Here is a 21,961-nt window from a genome sequence, read left to right as displayed (position 1 = left end):
GTCAGCTGACCTCCGCTTCCTGTCAGCGGCGTGCAGCTTGCTGATCTGCGGCGGGGCCTTAAAACAACAACCACTTCCTCTTTTGACCCTTTTTTTAAAAACCTGAAAGAGGCACAGAGCAGCAACGCAAACAGATCACACAGGAAGAGGGAAACAAGGAGTAAACAGATAAGAATTTATTTAATTCAAGAAGAAAATCTTGCATCAATATCTTTAAGCTAAAAAAATACTAAGATTTCCTTTACACTTTAAAATTATTTTGTTCTTTTTGAAGCCATCACACACAAAAAAATAGAAACGGGTAGAATTTTTTTTGTAATTAAAAAAAAAAAAAAATGTAACTGTACACAGCAGAATATACCATTTATTGCAAACTGAACACCCCTGACACCACAGAAAAAAAAAACTATAGACAAAAGCATCTTAACTCCCCTACAGATATGAAAAGACAAAAATAAAGAAACTACTCTGATACAGCCCTCTTTCCTTTTCCTCCGTGAAGCAAACCGCTGCGTACAGTTTGGTTGTCGGACGCAGCGCGGCGTCCTCCCGGGTCCGTCTGAGCCGGAGTTTCCTGGAGCTGCGGCACTTGTTCCCTCTTCTACGTTAAACCGGACCAACACGGCTGCCAAACTGAGCCCATAAAACGCGACAGCGAGTCCCTTCTTACAGCAAAAAAACCCCAAAAACCTGGTCAGACATGGTAAAGCAATCCAGATCGTGTGGCTAAAGTTTAAAAGAAACAAAAACAAAGTCACACGGTTATTGTTGCTATGGTTAAAAAGCAGCTGGTTAACGTGCCAGATTTCATTCAGCAGCCTCCGAACAGGCTCGAGTGTTTCCATTAAACGTGCTTTCTGTAGTGAAACCCTCTGAGCAAAACGACTAGTTTGTGTTGTGGATGCCGGAAAAGAAACGCCGGAACAAATGCCCCCTGCTGTGCCAGAAGAAGAAGGCAGACGGTACCGTGCCTCAAAGCGCCCGGCGGCGGCGGCACCAAAGCTTCAAAAAGACCCGAAACATTTACCGGTAAACATCCTAAAGTAGAGCCACTGCGGCAGACCAGCTCATCTGCAGACATCAATAAATACGAGAAGGACAGTCTTCCCAAATCCCCCCCCACCCACCATCCACGGCTCGAGCTGGAATGTCTAAGAAGAGTTAGGGTACCCAGCCCCTAGATTCACAATATTAAAACACCAAACTGCAGCCAGCTTGTGGGCGGCTGCTGCTGGTGATCAGTCACACCTACAGTATACAAGAGAAACAGCCAGAGCAGCAAACACCACGAAGCCTCACACCCACAGCCGCTGCGGCTGCGCTTCAGTGTCGCACTAAACACCTTTAAGACTCATTATTAGATGCTAACAGATACAGAAGAAGGGGGCAGTTTCCCACCGTGGGAACAGGACAATTCCACTTCACTTGGCGGCTATAATCAAGAAACCAAAAACCAAACCAGAGGGCAGAAAAGCTCCTTTCGTTGGTGAGTTTCAGGGGCCAGAAACCGAGAGAGAGAGGCTAAAGGTTCTGCATGATGCAACAACTATGGCTTATATATCGCTTTAATGAACAGGTACTGTCGTGGTGTTCGTTTCTATAGAAACCGAGACCAGAGAAGAGAGTGAAATATTACTGATGGCAGCAGAAGGGCTGAGATGCTCAACTCTGGGGGGTCGATGAGGAGAATGAGCCACCAGTTAATCCATCAAAGCACTCAACCTGCCCCCCCGAAAAAAAACACAGGCAACAACTCTCTGATACCCGAGGTTCCCTCAGGCTTCAGCTGCCGCCGTGAGGTCACCAGACGGCCAGTTTTACTGCGAGCAGATCCTGCACTACGTGGATTTACGACATGAAGAAGAAACAACAACAAGGTTGTGTTTTATGGAAATGATCATGGTTCAACATGAGTATAAAAACAAAAAAAAAGGGATGAAACCAAAATATAATGCGTCGGTAACGAGTTAGCGGTGCAGCGAGGAGCTCCCACTGTGCAACGTGAACATGTTCCTCAGTGCAGAGACCAATGAGCTCAGCACAGACGCAGGGAAAGGCTGCTTCCACGCCGCATTACAGCGATGCAACACGCACAAACCGATGTTCTCCGACTGAAAAGAACGGCGCCGACTGCTCAGCGCTATCGCGATAGGAGAACCGATCCCACCGAGCAGCGTTAGCAGGAACACGAGACTCAACCAGAGACCGACGCTGCACCGCTAACGCTGCTAACGCTGCTAACACTGCTAACGCTGCTAACGCTCTCGTGGTCGTTCGGTGCCGCCTGACGAGCTTACAGACGCAGCATCAAGAAAGAAAAGTAAAGAAAAATCTTAAGATTTTGGTTTAGAAATGCTCGATATCTGAATGATCCTCGTTTCTACGCTGTAAAACTGTTGGTCCCAGATTCAGTGGCTTTGGACCCAAAGTTCGATCAACTATCAGTGTCTTTATTAAGTAAAATCAATCCTGATCAATAAGTTCAGGACGACACAGAGGACCAAAGGCCTTCCTCTGGCCCTCAAACAGCAGTGTGGTACTACACAAGTGGTTGGAAGTGGATCTGCAGACAAACAGAGTCCAACAGCGACGTCGCTTCACTGCATCATCACCGGAAACTTGGTCCCCAGAAGCTAAACCGAGAGCTAACCCGCTGAGATCTGAGCCCCTTAACATAAGAAAGAAAAAAGGTTTGATGTTTTTGTTTGGAAACATATTTAATAAGGTGAATATTGTGTTTTCTTTCTTTTTCCCCTCTCTGTACAGTCCGGTGTGAGGAGTTGTTATCATTCTCTGCCTCAGAGCTGGAGCTTTAGCTCACATGCCTCTTTATGTTCCTGGGATGTGGAAATGTTTCCAAAAGTAGGAAATACTGATTTATACTGGAGGTTCCTATCATGTAAAACAAACTAAAACAGGGACTCATGTTCCTATTCCTTCCAAATAATCTAACGTTGCGTCACACTGTAAAAGTCACATGACTGCCCACAGTAAACTGGTTGATCAGGTGACCAGCAGCCCCAGCCTCACCCGCCCGACTCTACGGCTGAAAATGCTGACAAAACATCTGCAGAGGTAAGAAAAACTTTCAGATTTTCCTCCAAACAATCCAAACACCTCCCAGAAGACCAGATGTTTACAGCTGAGCAGGCCAGATGTTTACAGCTGTTTACATCTGAGCAGGCCAGATGTTTACATCTGAGCAGGCCAGATGTTTACAGCTGAGCAGGCCAGATGTTTACAGCTGTTTACAGCTGAGCAGGCCAGATGTTCACAGCTGATAAGGTCAGATGTTTACAGCTGATAAGGTCAGATGTTTACAGCTGTTTGCAGCTGAGCAGGCCAGATGTTTACAGCTGATAAGGTCAGATGTTTACAGCTGTTACATCTGAGCAGATCAGATGTTTACAGCTGTTTGCAGCTGAGCAGGCCAGATGTTTACAGCTGATAAGATCAGATGTTTACAGCTGTTTACAGCTGAGCAGGCCAGATGTTTACAGCTGTTTATATCTGAGCAGGCCAGATGTTTACAGCTGTTTACAGCTGAGCAGGCCAGATGTTCACAGCTGATAAGGTCAGATGTTTACAGCTGTTACATCTGAGCAGATCAGATGTTTACAGCTGTTTGCAGCTGAGCAGGCCAGATGTTTACAGCTGATAAGATCAGATGTTTACAGCTGTTTGCAGCTGGGCAGGCCAGATGTTTACAGCAGTTTACAGCTGATAAGGTCAGATGTTTACAGCTGTTTACATCTGAGCAGGCCAGGTGTTTACAGCTGTTTACACCTGAGCAGGTCAGGTGTTTACAGCTGTTTACAACTGAGCAGGTCAGGTGTTTACAGCTGTTTACATCTGAGCAGGCCAGATGTTTACAGCCGTTTACATCTGAGCAGGCCAGATGTTCACAGCTGATAAGGTCAGATGTTTACAGCTGTTTAAACTTGAGCAGGTCAGGTGTTTACAGCTGTTTACATCCGAGCAGGCCAGGTGTTTACAGCTGTTTACATCCGAGCAGGCCAGGTGTTTACAGCTGTTTACATCCGAGCAGGCCAGGTGTTTACAGCTGATAAGGTCAGATGTTTACAGCTGTTTAAACTTGAGCAGGTCAGGTGTTTACAGCTGTTTACATCCGAGCAGGCCAGGTGTTTACAGCTGTTTACATCTGAGCAGGCCAGGTGTTTACAGCTGTTTACATCCGAGCAGGCCAGGTGTTTACAGCTGTTTACATCCGAGCAGGCCAGGTGTTTACAGCTGTTTACATCCGAGCAGGCCAGGTGTTTACAGCTGTTTACATCCGAGCAGGTCAGGTGTTTACAGCTATTTACATCTGAGCTGGCCAGATGTTTACAGCTGATAAGGTCAGATGTTTACAGCTGTTTACATCTGAGCAGGTCATGTGTTTACAGCTGTTTACATCCGAGCAGGCCAGGTGTTTACAGCTGTTTACATCTGAGCAAGCCAGATGTTTACAGCTGATAAGGTCAGATATTTACAGCTGTTTACAGCTGAGCAGGCCAGATGTTTACAGGTGTACAGATGTTTACAGCTGGTTCCCTGCCGGCAGGTCTTTGTCGCTTGTCTAAAGGAAAACGCGGCTCACATTCAGACTAAGCTGTTACCGTTAACTCTACAGTTTCTGAGTCCAGCATCTCTGCGGGGTGGGGAGTGAGTTTGGGGGCGTGGCCTGCTGTTACAGCCAGCTGTTTCAGCCAGCTGTGGCCTGCTGTTACAGCCAGCTGTGGCCTGCTGTTACAGCCAGCTGTGGCCTGCTGTCACAGCCAGCTGTGGGGATGCAGCGGTTCTGGACACGGTGACAGCCCCTCTGGCAGAGCTGCAGGGGGCTTACAGCGGCATCAGCCTGGTGGTGTGGAACAGCAGAGGGTTCAGGTCTTCAGCGTGGACGGCCCGATGGAGCGATGGCTCTGAGCGACTTCGCTCAATTTTTGGCAGCAGATCTTGCACCTGCTCAATGGCTACCAGGATCTGTTAAAGGACAGTAACGTACAATAAACCGTTATCAGCTGTACCACACTGAAGGAGAACTGAGAAGGACGACAGTCAGACACGGAACAGAAGGTGAGCTGTAACCCTGCTGAGCCTGAGCTCATGTCTCACCTGTGGAAACAGGGGCCTCTCATCACGTTTGAACTTCAGGCAGTCGATGATGAGCCTTTTCATCGACTTGGGTGAGGTACTGTACAGTTTAGCGAGATCTGGAGACAAGTAACCGCGGCCAACCATGAAGATTATCTGGGAAAGAAAACACACGAGTGACAGTTACAACAACACACACAGCAAAAGGGGCATTTATCCTGTTCTTTGTGATAAATATGATGAATAACCTTCAGCAGGGACATAATTAGTTACATACAGGTGGACCAAATTGTCACATGACCTCAGAAAAGGGCTCAACTTTATTTATAAAGCCCTTTAAAACAGCCGTGGCTGAAACAAAGTGCTGTACATGAATAACAACACGAAATATAAGGCATAAAACATAAAAACAATGTAAAAACAATAACAGAAACAGAGTCTCATGCTGGGTTAAAAGCCAGGGAATAAAAATGGGTTTTAAGACGATATGGACCACAAAATCATATCATAACATAAGACATCTGCGAAAGAGAAACATGGACTTTAAAGAAAATGCAGCAAAACAAACTGTTTGTATCGTCACATGAAGTTTGAGGAGCTTTTCCAAACAGGTCACAGTTAGAAACTCAGAGAGTTAGAAAATCCCAAGCAGCACCTTTAAATCCATCATCACAGAAAGAAAGAAGATGGCAGCACAACAAATCTGCCTGAAGGAGCCTGTCGACCAAACTAAAGGAAACGATTATCAGAGGAGTTTATGTCAAAGGATCAAATCCGATCGATCAACTCTTCCAAAACAGTCCTCATCAGTCAGGTTCCCTCTTTCATCTGTGAAGTCCACGCCTCAAACAATTCAAGCCAAACAAGAATAAACATGTTTGGTTCATAAATTCTGTTGTTTTCCCCCTGAAAACTATTTCTTACGGTTTGTTTTACACAGACAGAATTATTTGTTCACTTTAACTGTTTTGTGCCATATTGATACCTTCATGGGTTTCCATGGCAACTGCATCCAAACCACACGTCACCAAGTGCGATGCAAAGCGTCGGATGCAGCGGTGTAAAGCACGCCGCCACCGGACTCCAGAGCGGCGGAGACGCGTACTCTGGAGGGACCAATCAGGCTTCTCTGATGGAGGAGTCTGGGTTTGGTGGTTGCCAGGGCAACGGTGCTCGTCTGGCTGCATTGTGCCGAAGTGTAAAGTTTGGTGGAGGGGGGATCATGGTGTGGGGTTGTGGTTCAGGAGCTGGGCTCGGCCCCTTAGTTCCAGTGAAAGGAACTCTGAATGCTTCAGCATGCTTGTTTGGGGCAGGCCAGATACACAAAATATTTTATTTTATGACTGTTCTATAAACATTTACAATACACTATTTAACTTAGACCAGGGAAAGCTCTAATTGGACGAGAGTCCCCTCTATTAGCGGAAAACACTGAAAACAGTCAAGCCCTGGATTTAATAAGTTCATTAATTCAAGTAAACAAGATATGTACTTCCATCAAATTTATTTAATGGAAACTTATTCAGTCTGGAATATGAATAGGATAACTTAACCAAAACCGCGTAGGTCTTGTCAGTCGTCTTGTTTGCCCTCTCATAGAATCAAAAGTACTTCCACTCGGATGCAGTCAACCCCGGCGGCGAGAGAATCGGACGCTCTTTGGAGGCTGCTGAAGCTGTTGCTGTTTGTTGTGGTCACACTCACTAAACAGTCCGGGCGGCGTGCTGGTTGGATTATTTAACCCTCTGGATTCAGAATGGGATGTTACCGAAGTTCATATGTGTGTAAAGGCATATGAACCAATACTTTTGGCAGAATAGTGCATAAATCCTGTATTTCTTTTCTCTGATCAGCATTTCAGGGTTCAGTGTGTTGCCTCAGGACATGTGGAGCAGCTGGGGGTCAAATATCTCAACTTCCAATCAAAAGTTAATTAAAAGTTAAGTTCAATTTACCACTTAAACCAGTCGCACTTTAACTTCTACTGGCTTATCCGACAAACAATAACAGACATAAAATAAGCTTATCTCATCTGTTACTGACATCACATGGTTACCCAAAGTTAACCTGCATCTCGCCTCATTTTGGAGCCCGTATATCATCAAAATCCCCGTAATCGTGCCTCTGGGAGTCAGATGCAAACCTATTTCCTGTTAAATAAAGGAAATGGGGGCATCAAACCTGGTCTCTGTTGTTGATATTGGAGTAAGGCAGGGTTCCTGACATCAGCTCAAAAAGCACCACGCCGTATCCATACACATCAGACTGGAACGTGTACGGGTTGGTGTCCTGCATTCGGATCACCTCGGGAGCCTTAAGGGGGAAAAAAACAATAAAAATGGGTAGTTAATTAAACGTTAACGTGACTTAAACAAAGCAGAAGTAGCTATGCTATTCGAGGTCTGCTCCACCTCGTTTTGTGATTAGTTTTTTTATGCGGAAAAACTACAACGTTGAGTCAAACTAAAAGCTGGACAAAAGATTCATCAAAGAACTCTATTTTCAGAAAGTAAACGCAGTCCATCAGGCTGTCGGCCCATCTAAATGTTTCCTTTGCCTGATAAATAATCACTTTAGTGGATCGAACAGTAGAAAAGCCAAGCAAAGCCAGACTTTTATCTCCTTAAATGACAGCATTCATCATTCAAACAGAACCTTTAACCCTAATCCCTGATAGGGGACATTTTTCTCCACTTGGGCTGTACTTTCTCCTCTAATTTCACACTGGAAATAGTGATACTCATCATACACAATGCAATTTTTCATTGTGTAGAAAAAAAACTCCTTAATTTCTGAAAAGGGACATTTTTGTCCCATTTTAAAACAACCTAAAAACATCATATATTAATATTTTTTTCCCCATAAATCTTTTATTTCACTTCAGTTCTGATGATAACTACCAAGTTTTCAATTATTTTCCAAAAAATTGACCCTTTAGATGCCAATTTGAACTTTTTAGCCCAAATTTTAAGCCTTTAGGTGCCAGTATCTTCAAAATATGGAATGCAAAGTGGAATTATTGAGTAGGGATAATTATGGTCTGGGATATGTCAATGATTAGCAACAACATTGATCTTTTTAGGGATTTTTAATTTTTTTTGTTATGCCTAATTTAAAAAAAAAAAAAAAAAAAAAAAAAACTCCTTAATTTCTGAAAAGGGACATTTTTGTCCCCTTCTAAAATGATCCCCAAAATACCACATGTTAATATTTTTTTCAGAAATCTTTTCTTCCACTTCAGTTCTGATCATAACTATCAAGTTTCCAATTATTTTCAAAAAAATTAACCCTTTAGATGCCAATTTGAACTTTTTAGCCCAAATTTTACCAAGTTTTCAATTCAATTAAAAAATGTAACCCTTTAAATACCAGTGTATATGAGGTAAACACCAATTTCTGTTAAAACACACACAAAAGCTGCTTAATTTTCAAGGATGCTGACAGATGTGCTTTTATCTTGTTGGCTCAGACACAAAGGAAAGCTGAGACGCTAGATATAATAATAAAAAAAAAAAACAAACTTGGGCAAACTAATTATACGAGCAAGTGGATTTCTATCAATTTCCGAGCACACGTCACCCCGTTTCATGTTTGCATTTCTGTGGAATTCAGACTAAAAAGTAAACGAACTGGGGGGGTCTGAAACATGCTCACCATCCACAGAATGGATCCGCTGGGCTGTTCCACCTGCTGGGAGCCGCTCCATCGAGACTTCACCGTGGCCAAGCCGAAGTCGCCGATCTTTACGGTCCAGCCCTCGTGGAGAAAAATATCTGACAGCAGAGCTCAGAAAAATGTCACAACAGAGTCATTCTGGCATCAGTTACCAGAAAAATAAATAAATAAATCAAGCAGAAAGTTCTGAGACAAAGAGGACGAAGGTTTTCTTTCCTCTTTACAAACAAAACTGACACAAAATGTCAAAACGGGGCAAATCATGACCCCGTTTTTAGCTTACGGTCTTAAACTCGAACAGGACAACATAAAGAACATTACTATTCAAAGAACTATAAAAGTGGCATCAGTTCTTGCTTCTGGTTGAGCCGTAAATAGCTGCAGAACATGTGGTCATTGGTTAGACTGTCTCAGCTTCAGAAACTAACACCTAAAAGCTTCCACCCGAAGGATACTGTTAGACTTCAGGTCTCGGTGAATTATATTCTTCGCATGAAGGTAACTGCAAGAAAAGACACAAAAATAAATACAATAGAAGATCCGCTACTCAATCCAATAATTCATACAAAAAGTTTTTGAATGTGTGGGGGACCTTTCCTCGGACACGTTGGGGGTCTTTCTTCACAATAAGGGCTCGTTTTCACAATCCTATCTGCTCTCACATGCCGTGGAAATCTTATTCATCTCGACAACCGATTACAGATAAATTCTTTATTCTCAGTTTATCCCTGCTCACCCCAATACTTCCAGCTAAGATGTGTTAATCAGCTCCAGTGTGCTAGTGTACCCATTTAATTAAATGTTATATGCATGTATAACATTTAATATATATATATATATATATATATATATATTCCCTACCCTTGTGTATTTAGGTGTACAAGAATGTATGAATGTGACTATGTATGTATATATGATTTCATTATATGGGGAATAAGGGGTTTTGAGTAATATTTAATATTGTATACAAATGAACAGATGTGTTATGTTTAAAACAAACAAACAAAACAATAAAAAACAGATGAGAAAAAATAAATAAATGGGCTTTATTCCCACCGCTGCAGTGAGACAGCATCATTAGTGGTCTAACCGCCTGATTATATTCTAAAACTTCTGAAAAACACACACGTACTGAAACCTTTAAGAATAACTAGAAAGAGCTGTTCCTGCCAAACAGCAGTGAGAATGCTTATGAGCTGAATGGGGATAGCTGACCATGCTAAAAAAGCTGAAAATAGTGAAAATTTTAGCAGTAAAAACTGTGGCTGAGGTATTGGTTGAAGGAATTTTGTGATTTTTGTGTGTACTACCAAACTTAACATTGGAGTTAGTCAGAGATTTGAGAATCTCGGTTCAAGGCTCATAGCTGAAATTCTGTAAATGTGAGCTCTTTAGTAGTTACATTGGCTGAAAGAGGACATTTTTTCCTACATTTTAAGGTATAATTTGTTTCTCCAAGTTAAACTGTATGAAAAGTTTTAAACTTATCAGCACGCACTCAACTGTGTGCTCATTCATAAAAACCAAGAAGGAGCAAAATGTTCATGTTTTTGAAACCGTCATATTTCAAAATTGGCTGAAGATTTGAAAAAGCAGAAACAGTTGGTAATAGCTGAATGTCTTGTGACCCATTTAAAGTCTGAATGGTGTCTCTAGCTGAAAGCATGCAGAAGTAGTTAGGTTGGAAAGAGGGGGATGATTTGGAAGAGCTGAAAGCAGTTTCCATTCATTTGAACGACGGGAAAATTTGAATAAAAGTTGAATATCTTAAAAAGTGTAAAAGTTAAAAACACCAAAAATGATAGCAGGAATCTGCTGAAAGAGCTGAACGTTTGATACCAAAATTGTAGAAATAGCTGAAAGTATGCAGGAGTAGTTAGGTGCCAAAAACTGGCGGAATAATAAAGAGAAACAGGAACTTAATAGTGAGAATGCCTTAAAGCCTTCTCACAATAAGTGCTTCGAGCACACAGAAAAGTAAAAAAAAGCTTCAGAGTAAGTCAGCAGGTCTTACTCCATGCCCTGCGCCGTCTGTCTGGCCACATCGATGCGGCGCATGGTGTCAAACTTGGTTTCCGACACATGCAGATGGCGGTACAAGCTGCTGCCTTCACACCACTGCGTGATGATGGCGAAGTTGGGCTTCGTCATGTAGCCCATGAACAGCAGGATGTTGACGTGGCGGGTTTTTCTACAGAGAATGAGAAGCAGCGAGTTTTAACCAAAAATCAAATCAACTTTATTTGTAGCACATTTCATGTACAAAACAATTCAAAGTGCTTCACATAAAATAAAAGCATTGCAGCAGGGAGTGGAAGAAGCATTAAAAATACGTAAAAGAATATAAAGAGAAACAAATAAAACAATTTAAATGAATTTAAAAACAGATAAATTCAAAGATAGCGTGCAGATTTCATGCATAGACACATGAGAAAAGAAATGTTTTTAACCTGAATTTAAAAATGTCTCCATTTGGTGAAAGTAGTTAATTAAACGTTACCGGTTATACTAAGTTAGCTTTTGTGGCTGAAACAAAGCAGAAGTAGCTATGCTATTCGAGGTCTGTTAAACTAAAAGCTGAGAAATGTACAAAAAGATTCATCAAATAACTCTATTTTCAGAAAGTAAACGCAGTCCATCAGGCTGTCGGCCCATCTAAATGTTTCCTTTGGCTGATAAATAATCACTTTAGTGGATCGAACAGTAGAAAAGCCAGACTTTTATCTCCTTAAATGACAGCATTCATCATTCAAACAGCACCTTTAAAGTTGAGTTCAAGCATAAAGCACAACAAAACATCCCATTTACATGATGAACAGGTACGATGTGGCTGTGATAAAGGTGCTGACAGTGGACAGATGTGCACAGATGTGCTTTTATCCCGTCTCTCCGCCGGCTCAGACACGAAGGAAAGCTGAGACGCTCCAGGTAAAGAAAACCGACCAAACTAATTATACGAGCAAGTGGATCTCTATCAATTTCAGAGCACACGTCGCCCCGTTTCATGTTTGCATTTTCATTAAAAATACATAAAAGAACATAAAGAGAAACAAATAAAATGATTTAAATGAATTTAAAAACAAGCAACAGTCCCTAACCCAGGCAGTGATACGAAGGGAGAGAAAATAGGGCCAAGAGATTGTGAGGTCTGACTTTTTCCTGGAGAACCATTTTGTGATGCAAATGTATTACTCTGTTGAACGCATATTGTTTTGAGAAGCAAGACGCTTTATTTTTTAAACCCCAGCCAACTAGCCGGACTACTTTCATCAACACCAAAACGAGGCTGGAACTCGGCTCACAGGACGCAGCAGGGGGTAAGAAGATGTTCATAAATGATGTTGCTGATATGGGATGTCATACAGCTTCATGTCAAAGAGGCGAACTATCCCTTTAAGACTTATGCGACATGATATTTTACTGCTCACCGATGGGTGAAAGACTACTGAGGAGGAGAGGATAAAAAACATCGACTGCAGCTGTGAAATGAGAGCTAAAGTTGGGGGGAATTAAACGCGCTCCGCTCACCGTAAGACCTGCATCTCGTTTTTGAAGGCCTGCAGCTGCTCCGGCGTCGGCTCTTTGACTTTCAGGATCTTGATGGCCACGTCTCCGTGCCACTTGCCCTTGAAGACGGTTCCAAAGGAGCCGGTACCTATCCTCTTCTGGATGGTGACTTCTCGAGAGTGGACCTCCCAGTAGTAACTGGAGTCTCGATAGCCTCCTCGGTGCTGAAGGAACACGACTCGTTAAAAAAATGCTGTTTTTTTTTTTTTTTTTTTTTTTTTAAACTGGTGAGCTAATCGCTTCGCTCGGTCTCCGTTTGTACTACCCACCACTTTCTTTTTATCGTCGGATGAAGAGGGTTTGCGTTCTTTGTGCTCAGAAGGAGACTTTGGTGGCTTCCTCCCAGGAGAGCCCAGAGAGGAGGGTGGGCTGGTGGAGGGTTTCGGTGAGGGCTCAGGACCTGTGGAGACGAGAGACGGCAGAAAAACCAGAGACCAGTCAAAAGTAGAGTAATAAATAAATCGTAGGGTACGATGCTCTGAATGAAAAAGGCAGAAGAACTGTACCTATTGTGTTGAATTTCAGTGCTTCCTGGAGGGGAAGAGCAACAGAATTATTAGTTTTAGGCAAGGCAATTTTTTTTTAGAGCACAATTCATACACAAGGCAATTCAAAGTGCTTCACAGCTACACAAGAAAGCAATAAAATCATTAAAAATAAATAAAAAATAATAAAAATAAATAATAATACTAATAAAAATAAAAAATAATCATTAATTAATTAATTTAAAAGTGAAAAGTGCAGATAAAATACTTTCAGGTGTCATATGCACAGCTAAAAAGAACTGTTTTCAGCCTGGATTTAAACATTGTCAGAGTTGAGGCCTGTCTCACATCTTCTTTTATAGATTCATACATAGGAACAAGGAGGCGTCCTCTCCCTGTATAGTCCAATTTTTACCTGAATGAGCTTTCTAAGCAGTTAAATCTGTGTAAAACCGGCCGTATGGTTGGAGATACAGTTATAAAGCACTTGATGTATGCTGATGACTTAGTGGTTTTTAGTCCAAGTTCAGCCGGTCTTCAGAAGTTGCCTAACCCTAATCCCTGATGGGGGACATTTTTCTCCACTTGGGGTGTACTTTCTCCTCTAATTTCACACTGTAGATAGTGATACTCGTCATATTTGGTCCAGTTGTGCATTTTTGACTTTTTTTTTTCCAATTTCAAACACACATCATACACAATGCAATTTTTCTTTGTGTAGAAAAAAAACTCCTTAATTTCTGAAAAGGGACATTTTTGTCCCCTTTTAAAAGGACCTGAAAACATCATATATTCATATTTTTTTCCACTTTTTTTTTCCATAATATGCTCAAGCTAATGTTCCAGTTGGGAATTTTGGATATTGCTCTGATGAAGTTAAACTGAACTGGTTTAGATCATATTGTAGCTCACTGTATACGGCACACTTATGGTGCCATTATAAAAAAAAGCCCGCCTTCAGAGATGGAAGGTGGCTTATAATGATGCATTAAGACTTTAGTTAAAGAAGCCCAGATGGAGCAGTGCCAGTGAACTGTTTGTGTCTGCGAATGTCAGCTCTTTGATGGCTGTTTTAATTAAGGAAGCTTATGTTTACATTTATTTGCCGACTAAATGAGTCCAATAATAGAATTATCCTACTGTTGACTAACATTAAATATACTGCAGTAAGATATACTTCTGTATATTGGAAACATTGGTATGATTGCCTCCTATTTTTTAATTAATGTTCTTTTTAATGTACTTTTATAATCGATTGTTTTTCTATGTGATCTGGACTACGAGTCTTTAATAAATCCATCCATCTATACACAGGAGAGTGGGCGGTGAAACACGCCACCAACACTGACCTCGATGATGCTGACGCTGGCAGCGTCCACCGTGCTGACCATGTGCACGTTGGGGGTGGAGGTGGAGCGATGCCTCTGCAGAGACTGGCCGTCTCCGCCCGTGAGGGGAAAGTGGAAGGTGGAGGGCGGGGACAGGAGGTCCACTCTGAGAGAGAGGAGACAAAGCGGTCAGTTTCTGTGTGATCTGCTGAACCTGTTCGTCTGAATGCACCGCGCGAGGCTCACCCAGCAGGCTCCGGGGTTAAGGCGAGGTTGCTCTGTGACGGGGAACTTCCTGGCAAGAGGATCTGTGGGAAATCATCTGCGCAGGTATTGGAATCAAACCTTCACCGAAACAAAAAGATCGAAAGATTATGAGACGAGATTACGGTGTTTAACTTTGTTCCTTTTAATATAAAAGTTCCCCGAAGCTCTCACAGAAAAACGTGAGGTCCTCGCTTCACTGGTAAAACACAGAATTCAGCGCCATCTTCCCGTAAGTCTTTATGACTGCCCTTAAAGGGATAGTTCGCCTCTTTTGACATTTTGCCAGTCTGATTAAGCGAACTTTGTCCCTCACATTGATTGGCAAAACTGATCCAGAACATGCGTAGAAGAGTCCCTTTTTCCGTCTTACATCTAGGACAATACTCTGAATAGCTACTACTTATTTTGTGTCAGGAAAACCCCGAGTATAAAGGTTAAACTGTAAAACTTTGTGCCGGCTATTACAGGAGAAAGACTTGAGAGCTATCGTAAATCAGCTTCCAGTCAGAGTCCTCGAAAGCATACACTGCAAAAAGTGAAATCTAAGTAAAAAGAAATATCTTAGATCAAAGGGATATATGCTTATTTTTTGTCCGATAAGATAGTTCTTCTTAGTAAGCAGTTTTTATGTTAGACGGTTTCATTGTTTGAAGTGTTTCTGTCCTTAATTATCTAAATAAGATATTACAGCTTGTTCCTGAGATGTTATGACCTGTTTTGAGTAAGTACATGCTTGAAGCTAGAATATCAACAGTTTCCAAGCTGGTTTCAAGAAATATAAGGCCTAGTGCATTCCACTATGTCAAGATAATGCTAGAGCCATTATTTACTTACATCATTTACTTAATTCAAGAATATTTTTCAATATATTGAAAAAATAGGCCACGTGTATTTAATTAGAATCAAGAAAAATGTACTTGTTATTAGTTAAAATACACTAATTCTAAGGTATTTGTGGGTTAATTGAGATTAGATATTTTTACTTGTTTTGAAAAATGTTGAAAAGCCACATTTCCTTGTTCCATTGGCAGATAATTTTGCTTCTTTCAAGCAAAATACACCTAATTTTTGTACTTTTTCTTCTTGTTTTTGAAAGCTGGCTTTTTGCAGTGCAGCCGATGTCCATTTCCCATTTAACCTTTAGTTTTTTCTTTTTTAACGTAAAGGTGACTCTTGTTCAACCCGGAACATTTGCAAAAATCATCTAAAACCCTGCTGCCAACTGGAGGAGAGACCAACACCAACTCTGTACGGATCTAACGGAGAACCATGAGACGAGCCTTTAGCTGAGAGTGCCTTCGTGTCAGATGTTTCCACATGTTTGAATGTTTTAAGAGCCACGAGCGAACAAACAGCAGAGAAAGTTCAGTATTTTGATGGGAAAAAGTTGGACTAAACGAGCCAAAGATGGCGTAAAACGGACCGACTCACCGTTTGCTCACCGTATCCATGTCCACGCACACCGTGGGCACCTTGCTGCTGCAGTGCTGGTGAAACTTGTAGCCGCATGTCTGACATCTGAAGCCGTTAAAGAGAAACTTGTGGCAGAAATCACAGTAAGCCAGCTTGAAAAAGGTTTTCCGTACCTGCAGGAAACCAAAGATAAACGCTGCGTTACTTCTGAACATGGAGAATCTGAGCTGGGGTTTCTTCTCCGCGGTTACTTACGTAGTTGTGCATGGTGAGAGGAATGTCATCCAGGACCTCGACCAGCAGCTCCTCTCCCACCAGAGGAGTGATGTCCGTGGTCCAGTCTGTCAGTCTCTTACGACTAAAGAGGAAAAAGCAGATTTAGTTTCCAGATCGACTCCATTTTGTTCTGCTACATAAAAGTGAATGACTGTCGTCATCGTTTCTCCTTTATTTTCTCTTAACGCGAGACACGGCGGGCAAAAACAGTGATTTTTCATGCAGTGGTCAATTTTTAGATTTTGGGCCAGTCTACTCCTTCAAGATGTGTTATTTCAAAACATAAATTAAACTGTTTATTTCATCACTTTTTGTTTAAATCACTGCAGTACGTTTCGCCCAAATTCACCAAACTAAATTCCCCTATTTAAATCTCTAAATGCTGTTTTCTCAAAATCAGTTTTTTGTATTTTTCCAGTATCAATATCTCAGCCTATGGAGCACCTACTAACACCAAACTTTCCAGTTATACACTTAGCAGTGTTCTGAAGATATTTACAGAAGGATTTGTTGATAAATAATTCCTGGCCTGATTAATGTGACATAATAAAATAATATGGCGAAAATTGATGTTTTTTAGGCTATGGACGGTATATTTTGATTTCCTAGGAAATGAAAGCAGATATCCTGAAATCCATCTGTAATTTTCTTTTAATTTTGTGTGTAAACAAAATGAGAAAAGAATTTTGCACCTGGCTTTATCATATGTTCAGATCTATCTTCCGGAAATATATGCAAATGTGCGTATATTTAATGAGATAATGCCCAATTTGCATCATTAAACATACAAATTTCTAAAACTTGTAATACATTTTTTGTTTCATACTTGTATAAGTAATCAACTGAGGAAGTTTCATGGTGATATCTATTATTTTAAAATATTACCCTATTCACCTGTAGTGTCTCGCCTTAAAAATCAAATGTTACAAAAGTCATTTCCATGGTTTCACTGGTCTTTTTCTTTCCCGTTCCCGACCAGAAATGTTTTTATCCACGTTGAATGCAACAGAACAATTCTACAAACCAGTTGGGATGCTGTGTGAATGTAAATAAAAGCAGAATGTGAGGATTTCTAATCATCTTTTTAAACTTGTGATTCTTTGGCCGTTAAACTACCACATAATATTTATATGTTGGCTTGTTCTGGGGTTTTTGTTTCTTATAAGCGACTGACATTATAGAACCAAAGCCGTCTGTATCTGAATGAAATCTCATAAACAAATATTCTATTTGAGACATTTTACTGTGACGTGAAAACATGAGCTCATCCTAAATGTGACGCATCTTACAAAGTTGGGACCAGAGGTGGGTAGTAACGAGTTACATTTACTTGAAAACATTATACTTCTAGGAGTAGTTTTAAATCCCTATACTTTTACTTTTACTTGAGTAGATGTGTGCAGCAGAAGCTGTCCTCTTACTCCGCTACATTAGGCTACAATGAGCTGGTTACTTCTCTTCTTACCTCTTTGGTATTCTACGCCTCATTATTTTTATCCCCCCGCGTACGCCTCATTTTTGCTACATTATGTGTCTTCTGTGTCAACCAAAACAAACGCACATTTCAGCAGAAACTCAACATCTAACTTGAGGAAACATGTAGCGCTAAGTTTCCTAAACTCGTTTTTCCCCCATGGATAGGTGAATGTTTGTTTTTTAGGTTACATATGGGTTACATATGTTTTAAACATTTCCTAAGTCTCTTTTATTTTTTATTGAAGTTCTTGAATTTGACCAGTATTGAAAATAGCAGATCCTCACATTCTGTCTTTACACACATTTTGGTCTTATGTGGACCATGAGAAATACAATCCATAACGGGAGCTCTTACCCTTCCAGGAGGCGAAACACAGCACAGCAGTCTTGGCTTAAGCCTCTCACTTTGAGCGCTTTATCGAGACTCTCGTACACCGTCTGTCCCTGACGAACATTCACCTGCCGGAATATAAAACATTTCATTGAACAAGCACGACTTTCATTGTTCACACTGAGAAGCAAAATGTTGGCACCTCATATCATCCATGCTGAGAGAAAGAAATAGAGCTTCAGTCCACTGCACCAACGCTTTTTTAATTCAAATAATAAAGTTGTTTCACATGAAAAGCTAAAACAAGTTGTATGGGGTCAATGTCTTCCTTTATGACAAAGTTCTGTTCATTACACTCAAAGTTATCCAGGTGATCTTTGGCCCATTTCAGACACATCTGCTACTTTAAGAAGTTTCTTTCAGGAAACTCTGCTGCCTGGACTTAGACTTCACTGATATTTTGAGTTATTTGGCAGCTGTTCTGAAAGCTTAAACACAACTTTTTAAGTAATTTCTGTTTATAAAAAAGCAGATAAAACACGATATAACCAGAGAACAGTTCTGTCTGTTGGCCCTGATCCTTTTGAAGCTGTTAAATAAGTCTGATTTTGGGGGAGGGAAATGCTTGAAGGCACACTATTACCCCTGTTAGGGTAGCTGTCTTGAGGCATCACAGATATTAAAGGGATAGTTTGCCTCTTTTGACATGTAGCTGTATGACATCCCATACTAGCAATATCATACTGGAACTCGGCTCACAGGACGCAGCAGGGGGTAAGAAAATGTTCATAAATGATGTTGCTAAAATGGGATGTCATACAGCTTCATGTCAAAAGAGGCGAACTATCCCTTTAAGTAGTTTCTTTCAGGAAACTCTGCTGCCTGGAGCCAAACGCTGCTGTTGGACTTAGACCCCCTATATTTTGAGTTATTTGGCAGCTGTTCTGAAGGCTTAAACACAACTTTTTAAGTAATTTCTGTTTTTAAAAAAGCAGATAAAACTCGATAGAACCAGAGAACAGTTCTGTCTGTTGACCCTAATCCTTTTGAAGCTGTTAAAAAGGTCTGATTTTGGGGGGAAAAATGCTTGAGGGCCAACTATTACGCCCCATGTACAGAGGCTATAGTCCTCGCTGCAGCTGGCCCCGGTTCGAATCCCGCATCGGACGGCCCTGTGCTGCGTGTTATCCCCCCTCTCTCTGCCCCTGCTTCCTGTCTCTCTCCACTATACAATAAAGGCATAAAAAGCCCCTTTTTAAAAATAAATAAATAAATAATATTGCTAGTGTGGGATGTCATACAGCTTCATGTCAAAAGAGGCGAACTATCCCTTTAAGAAGTTTCTTTCAGGAAAGACCGCTCCTGTTGGACTTAAGACTGAGTTGTTTGGCAATTCTTCTTAAACACAACTTTTTAAGTAAATGTATTTTATTTATACAGCCCTTTAACTACTGATTTTATCCGATTCTATCTATTGTTCTTCTTTCTTTCTTTTTTGTTTAAAATTTAAATCATGCTTTTTATTTCTACTGTTTTAAAGTATATGTAAAGCACTTTGAATCACCTTGTTGTTGGATTGTGCCGTACAGATAAACTTGCCTTGCCTTTACAAACAATCCTTACGGTGTAACCAAAGTGCTTTACAGCAGGTAATAAATAAAGAGAAGAAGAAGTAAAAACAAATAAAAACAATAAAAGAACAGTGAAAGCAATAAAATACAACAAAATCGAATAAGATAAAATAAGATATAAGTGTTATCATACTACTGGGTATTAAAAGCCATCCTAAATAAGTAGGTTTTTAGCCTAGATTTGAAGAGGCCCAGGTCAGAAATAAGATAGAGTAATTTCTGTTTATAAAAAAGCAGATAAAACACGATATAACCAGAGAACCGTTCTGTCTGTTGGCCCTGATCCTTTTGAAGTTGTTAAATAAGTCTGACTTTGGGGGTTAAAATGCTTGAAGGCACACTATTAAGCCAGTCTTGAGGCATGGCAGATATTAAGACAAACACTCCAACGCTTATGTTGTTCGGCAGTGTTCAGGTGTGCGGTGAAGTCTGGAAATCTGCAGGTATATTCGTACTTTCGGAGGGTGTTTGCGGGTGCATAAATCTTCTGTAGCAGGGAAAAGCTTGGAGGCACGCCCGGTAATTTCACAGGAACATAAATGCTCTCCACAATGTCTCTTGATGACACAGCGACGGGACAATCTAACATGACACTGATGTGTGACTCAAGTAAGAGGAGGGAGGCCACCTGTTCACCAACTTACTCACTGATCTGCTGTGAAAGATGTCGACTTTGGTGTGATCACACTTTTTTCCTGAGAAACTGTCGCCCATCCAACTGTTTTCACACTTAAATAAGCACAGAGCCAATAATCTCACCACTGTCCTCTGTTTGTTGGGGAGGTAGACTCGGATGGTGCCCCCACCTCGGGGTGCATCCTCTGGACTGGTCTCCCCCGAGGAGGAGTATGAGGAGGAGGTGGAGGACATGATGAGAGGCAGGAGGAGCTGGGGGAAGGGGGGAGGGGGACACAGCACTTAGACTCTGACGCCTCAGGAGAGCTTCATGCACTGTGGGGTCCACATGAGCCCTTTACTTTGAACCTGCAACAGCACAAACATGCACAAGTTTAGACACAATATAGATCCTGTGTTCTATGAACTTCAACAATCAAAAAAATATCATCTTCAACTGAATCATAATGCACAAAGCCTGCACATATTAAACTAAACTAATCATTTAATCAAATATAATTGAGATTATAAATGAATAAACTCACTATAAACATTTCATTTAACTGTAGAATAAAGAAAAATACATTGGCTGTAACGCCACGTAAACCAAAAAGCTAAAAACCAGTTTGCCATGTTACACATCTCACCTAATAATTATCCAAAGTTGGATTAAAAGAACAACCACGACAAAAACAAACAAAATACTGCTAAATACAATCATGCCGAAACCAACGAATCTCCTGCAAAAAGCTCGACAGTCGTAGACACACTAAAATTTTGTAAAAACCTCCATCGCTTAAGGAAAAAGGTTAAAATGCGTCTTTCGATACGAACCATTGGCTCATACCGGTTATTAACGTTAGCTTACAATTTGTGTAACTTTGCAGTTCTACAAAAGATCTATATAAAGCACATACATACAGCTGGAATTACCTTCCGGAAGAAATACTTATTAATCCTAAATAAAAAGAATCAAACATTTGCCAGGAAAACGCTGAAATAATGCCGAAAGGAAGCGTTGGCAGTCAAAAGTTGCAGCCCAGAAAACTTACCATTCACTCGCATGATGCTAATGCTAGCAGACGTTAGCCCGTTTACTTAGCTTAGGATTTGCCTGCTATGCAATATGACATTTCGAGTTTGGGAGGCCATGTTTCTCCTGGGGCGCTAGTTAACTGACTTTAGCCAACTATCTAGTAACTTTTAAATGTTTTTGGGGTTTTTTAACATTTCATAAATAACAACCGACACGATAACACTTGAGATGCAAAGTCAGCAAAGCTTTGGGAAAATCCTCCCAGTTCGAGTAGCAAGCTAGCTAGCTAGCTAGCTAGCTACGTGCTAGCTGAGTGAGAGAGGAGATTATCCTGCTACCGCTGTGTCTAGCTTACTTAACTATGAAGTGCTTTGATGCTACTCATTCAACTGACAAGCTCGAAACAACACAAACCGGTTGTCGCCATTTATTTCCAACAATGACGCCGGAACCCGCCTTCGTTACAGCGCTTTTGGAGCAGTTTTGAGTATAAAAGTTAAACTCTTACCTGTGGCAGCCATTTTGAATTCTCTCAATCTAGAGTCGGATCTGTCACAGAATTTCGGGGAAAGCGGAAAACCTCCATAATGCTGCGTCTTCATTGGCTGATTCTCGTTTCTGCGTCCTTTTCGTCGGACAAATAACCAGCTGGGTGTGTGATAGGTTGGGTGTAGACAGTCCTTATCGCGGAAATTAATCAGTTACAAAAGATTTACATTCACGGAAATAAAAAGATAAAACGCTGCAGGCAGATAATCCAAACCAAC

The 21,961-nt window shown here is 41.1% G+C and overlaps 1 protein-coding gene across 3 annotated transcripts; it reads right to left on the bottom strand.

Moving 5' to 3' along the window:
• Nucleotides 1-154: 154 nt before the first annotated feature.
• On the bottom strand, nucleotides 155-21,798 carry araf (A-Raf proto-oncogene, serine/threonine kinase). 3 transcript variants are annotated; one of them, XR_012769907.1, is made up of 17 exons: nucleotides 21,703-21,798; nucleotides 20,303-20,527; nucleotides 17,937-18,040; nucleotides 16,085-16,187; nucleotides 15,848-16,002; nucleotides 14,396-14,494; nucleotides 14,171-14,315; nucleotides 12,843-12,867; nucleotides 12,606-12,736; nucleotides 12,298-12,500; nucleotides 10,784-10,960; nucleotides 9,225-9,271; nucleotides 8,749-8,867; nucleotides 7,276-7,407; nucleotides 5,116-5,250; nucleotides 4,721-4,983; nucleotides 155-4,684 (listed from the first exon to the last, which is right to left on the bottom strand). XR_012769907.1 is itself a non-coding variant. In XM_075467122.1 (16 exons), exons 2-16 carry the CDS (start codon nucleotides 20,411-20,413, stop codon nucleotides 4,843-4,845), a joined length of 1,827 nt encoding a protein of 608 aa, XP_075323237.1. In that variant the 5' UTR covers nucleotides 20,414-20,527; nucleotides 21,703-21,798; the 3' UTR covers nucleotides 155-4,842. The 3 variants fall into 3 exon arrangements, 1 of the variants encoding a protein (XP_075323237.1); XR_012769908.1 differs by having other exon boundaries at nucleotides 155-4,720; nucleotides 4,767-4,983; XM_075467122.1 differs by having other exon boundaries at nucleotides 155-4,983.
• Nucleotides 21,799-21,961: the final 163 nt, after the last annotated feature.

Source organism: Odontesthes bonariensis, chromosome 6, assembly GCF_027942865.1.
Source record: "Odontesthes bonariensis isolate fOdoBon6 chromosome 6, fOdoBon6.hap1, whole genome shotgun sequence".
Lineage (NCBI taxonomy): Eukaryota > Metazoa > Chordata > Actinopteri > Atheriniformes > Atherinopsidae > Odontesthes > Odontesthes bonariensis.
The sequence above is the reverse complement of the archived record's forward strand: the minus strand, read 5'-3'. Positions and strand labels throughout refer to the sequence as shown.

What these genes read in the sequence shown, in the direction of transcription:
- araf (XM_075467122.1), bottom strand. Translation starts at nt 20,413, where the DNA reads ATGTCCTCCACCTCCTCCTCATACTCCTCCTCGGGGGAGACCAGTCCA. An exon ending in CCAACAAACAGAGGACAGTG is followed by an intron (nt 18,041 to 20,302) that starts GTGAGATTATTG and finishes ATATTCCGGCAG; the next exon opens with GTGAATGTTCGTCAGGGACA. An exon ending in ACTGAAATTCAACACAATAG is followed by an intron (nt 12,737 to 12,842) that starts GTACAGTTCTTC and finishes TCGTCTCCACAG; the next exon opens with GTCCTGAGCCCTCACCGAAA.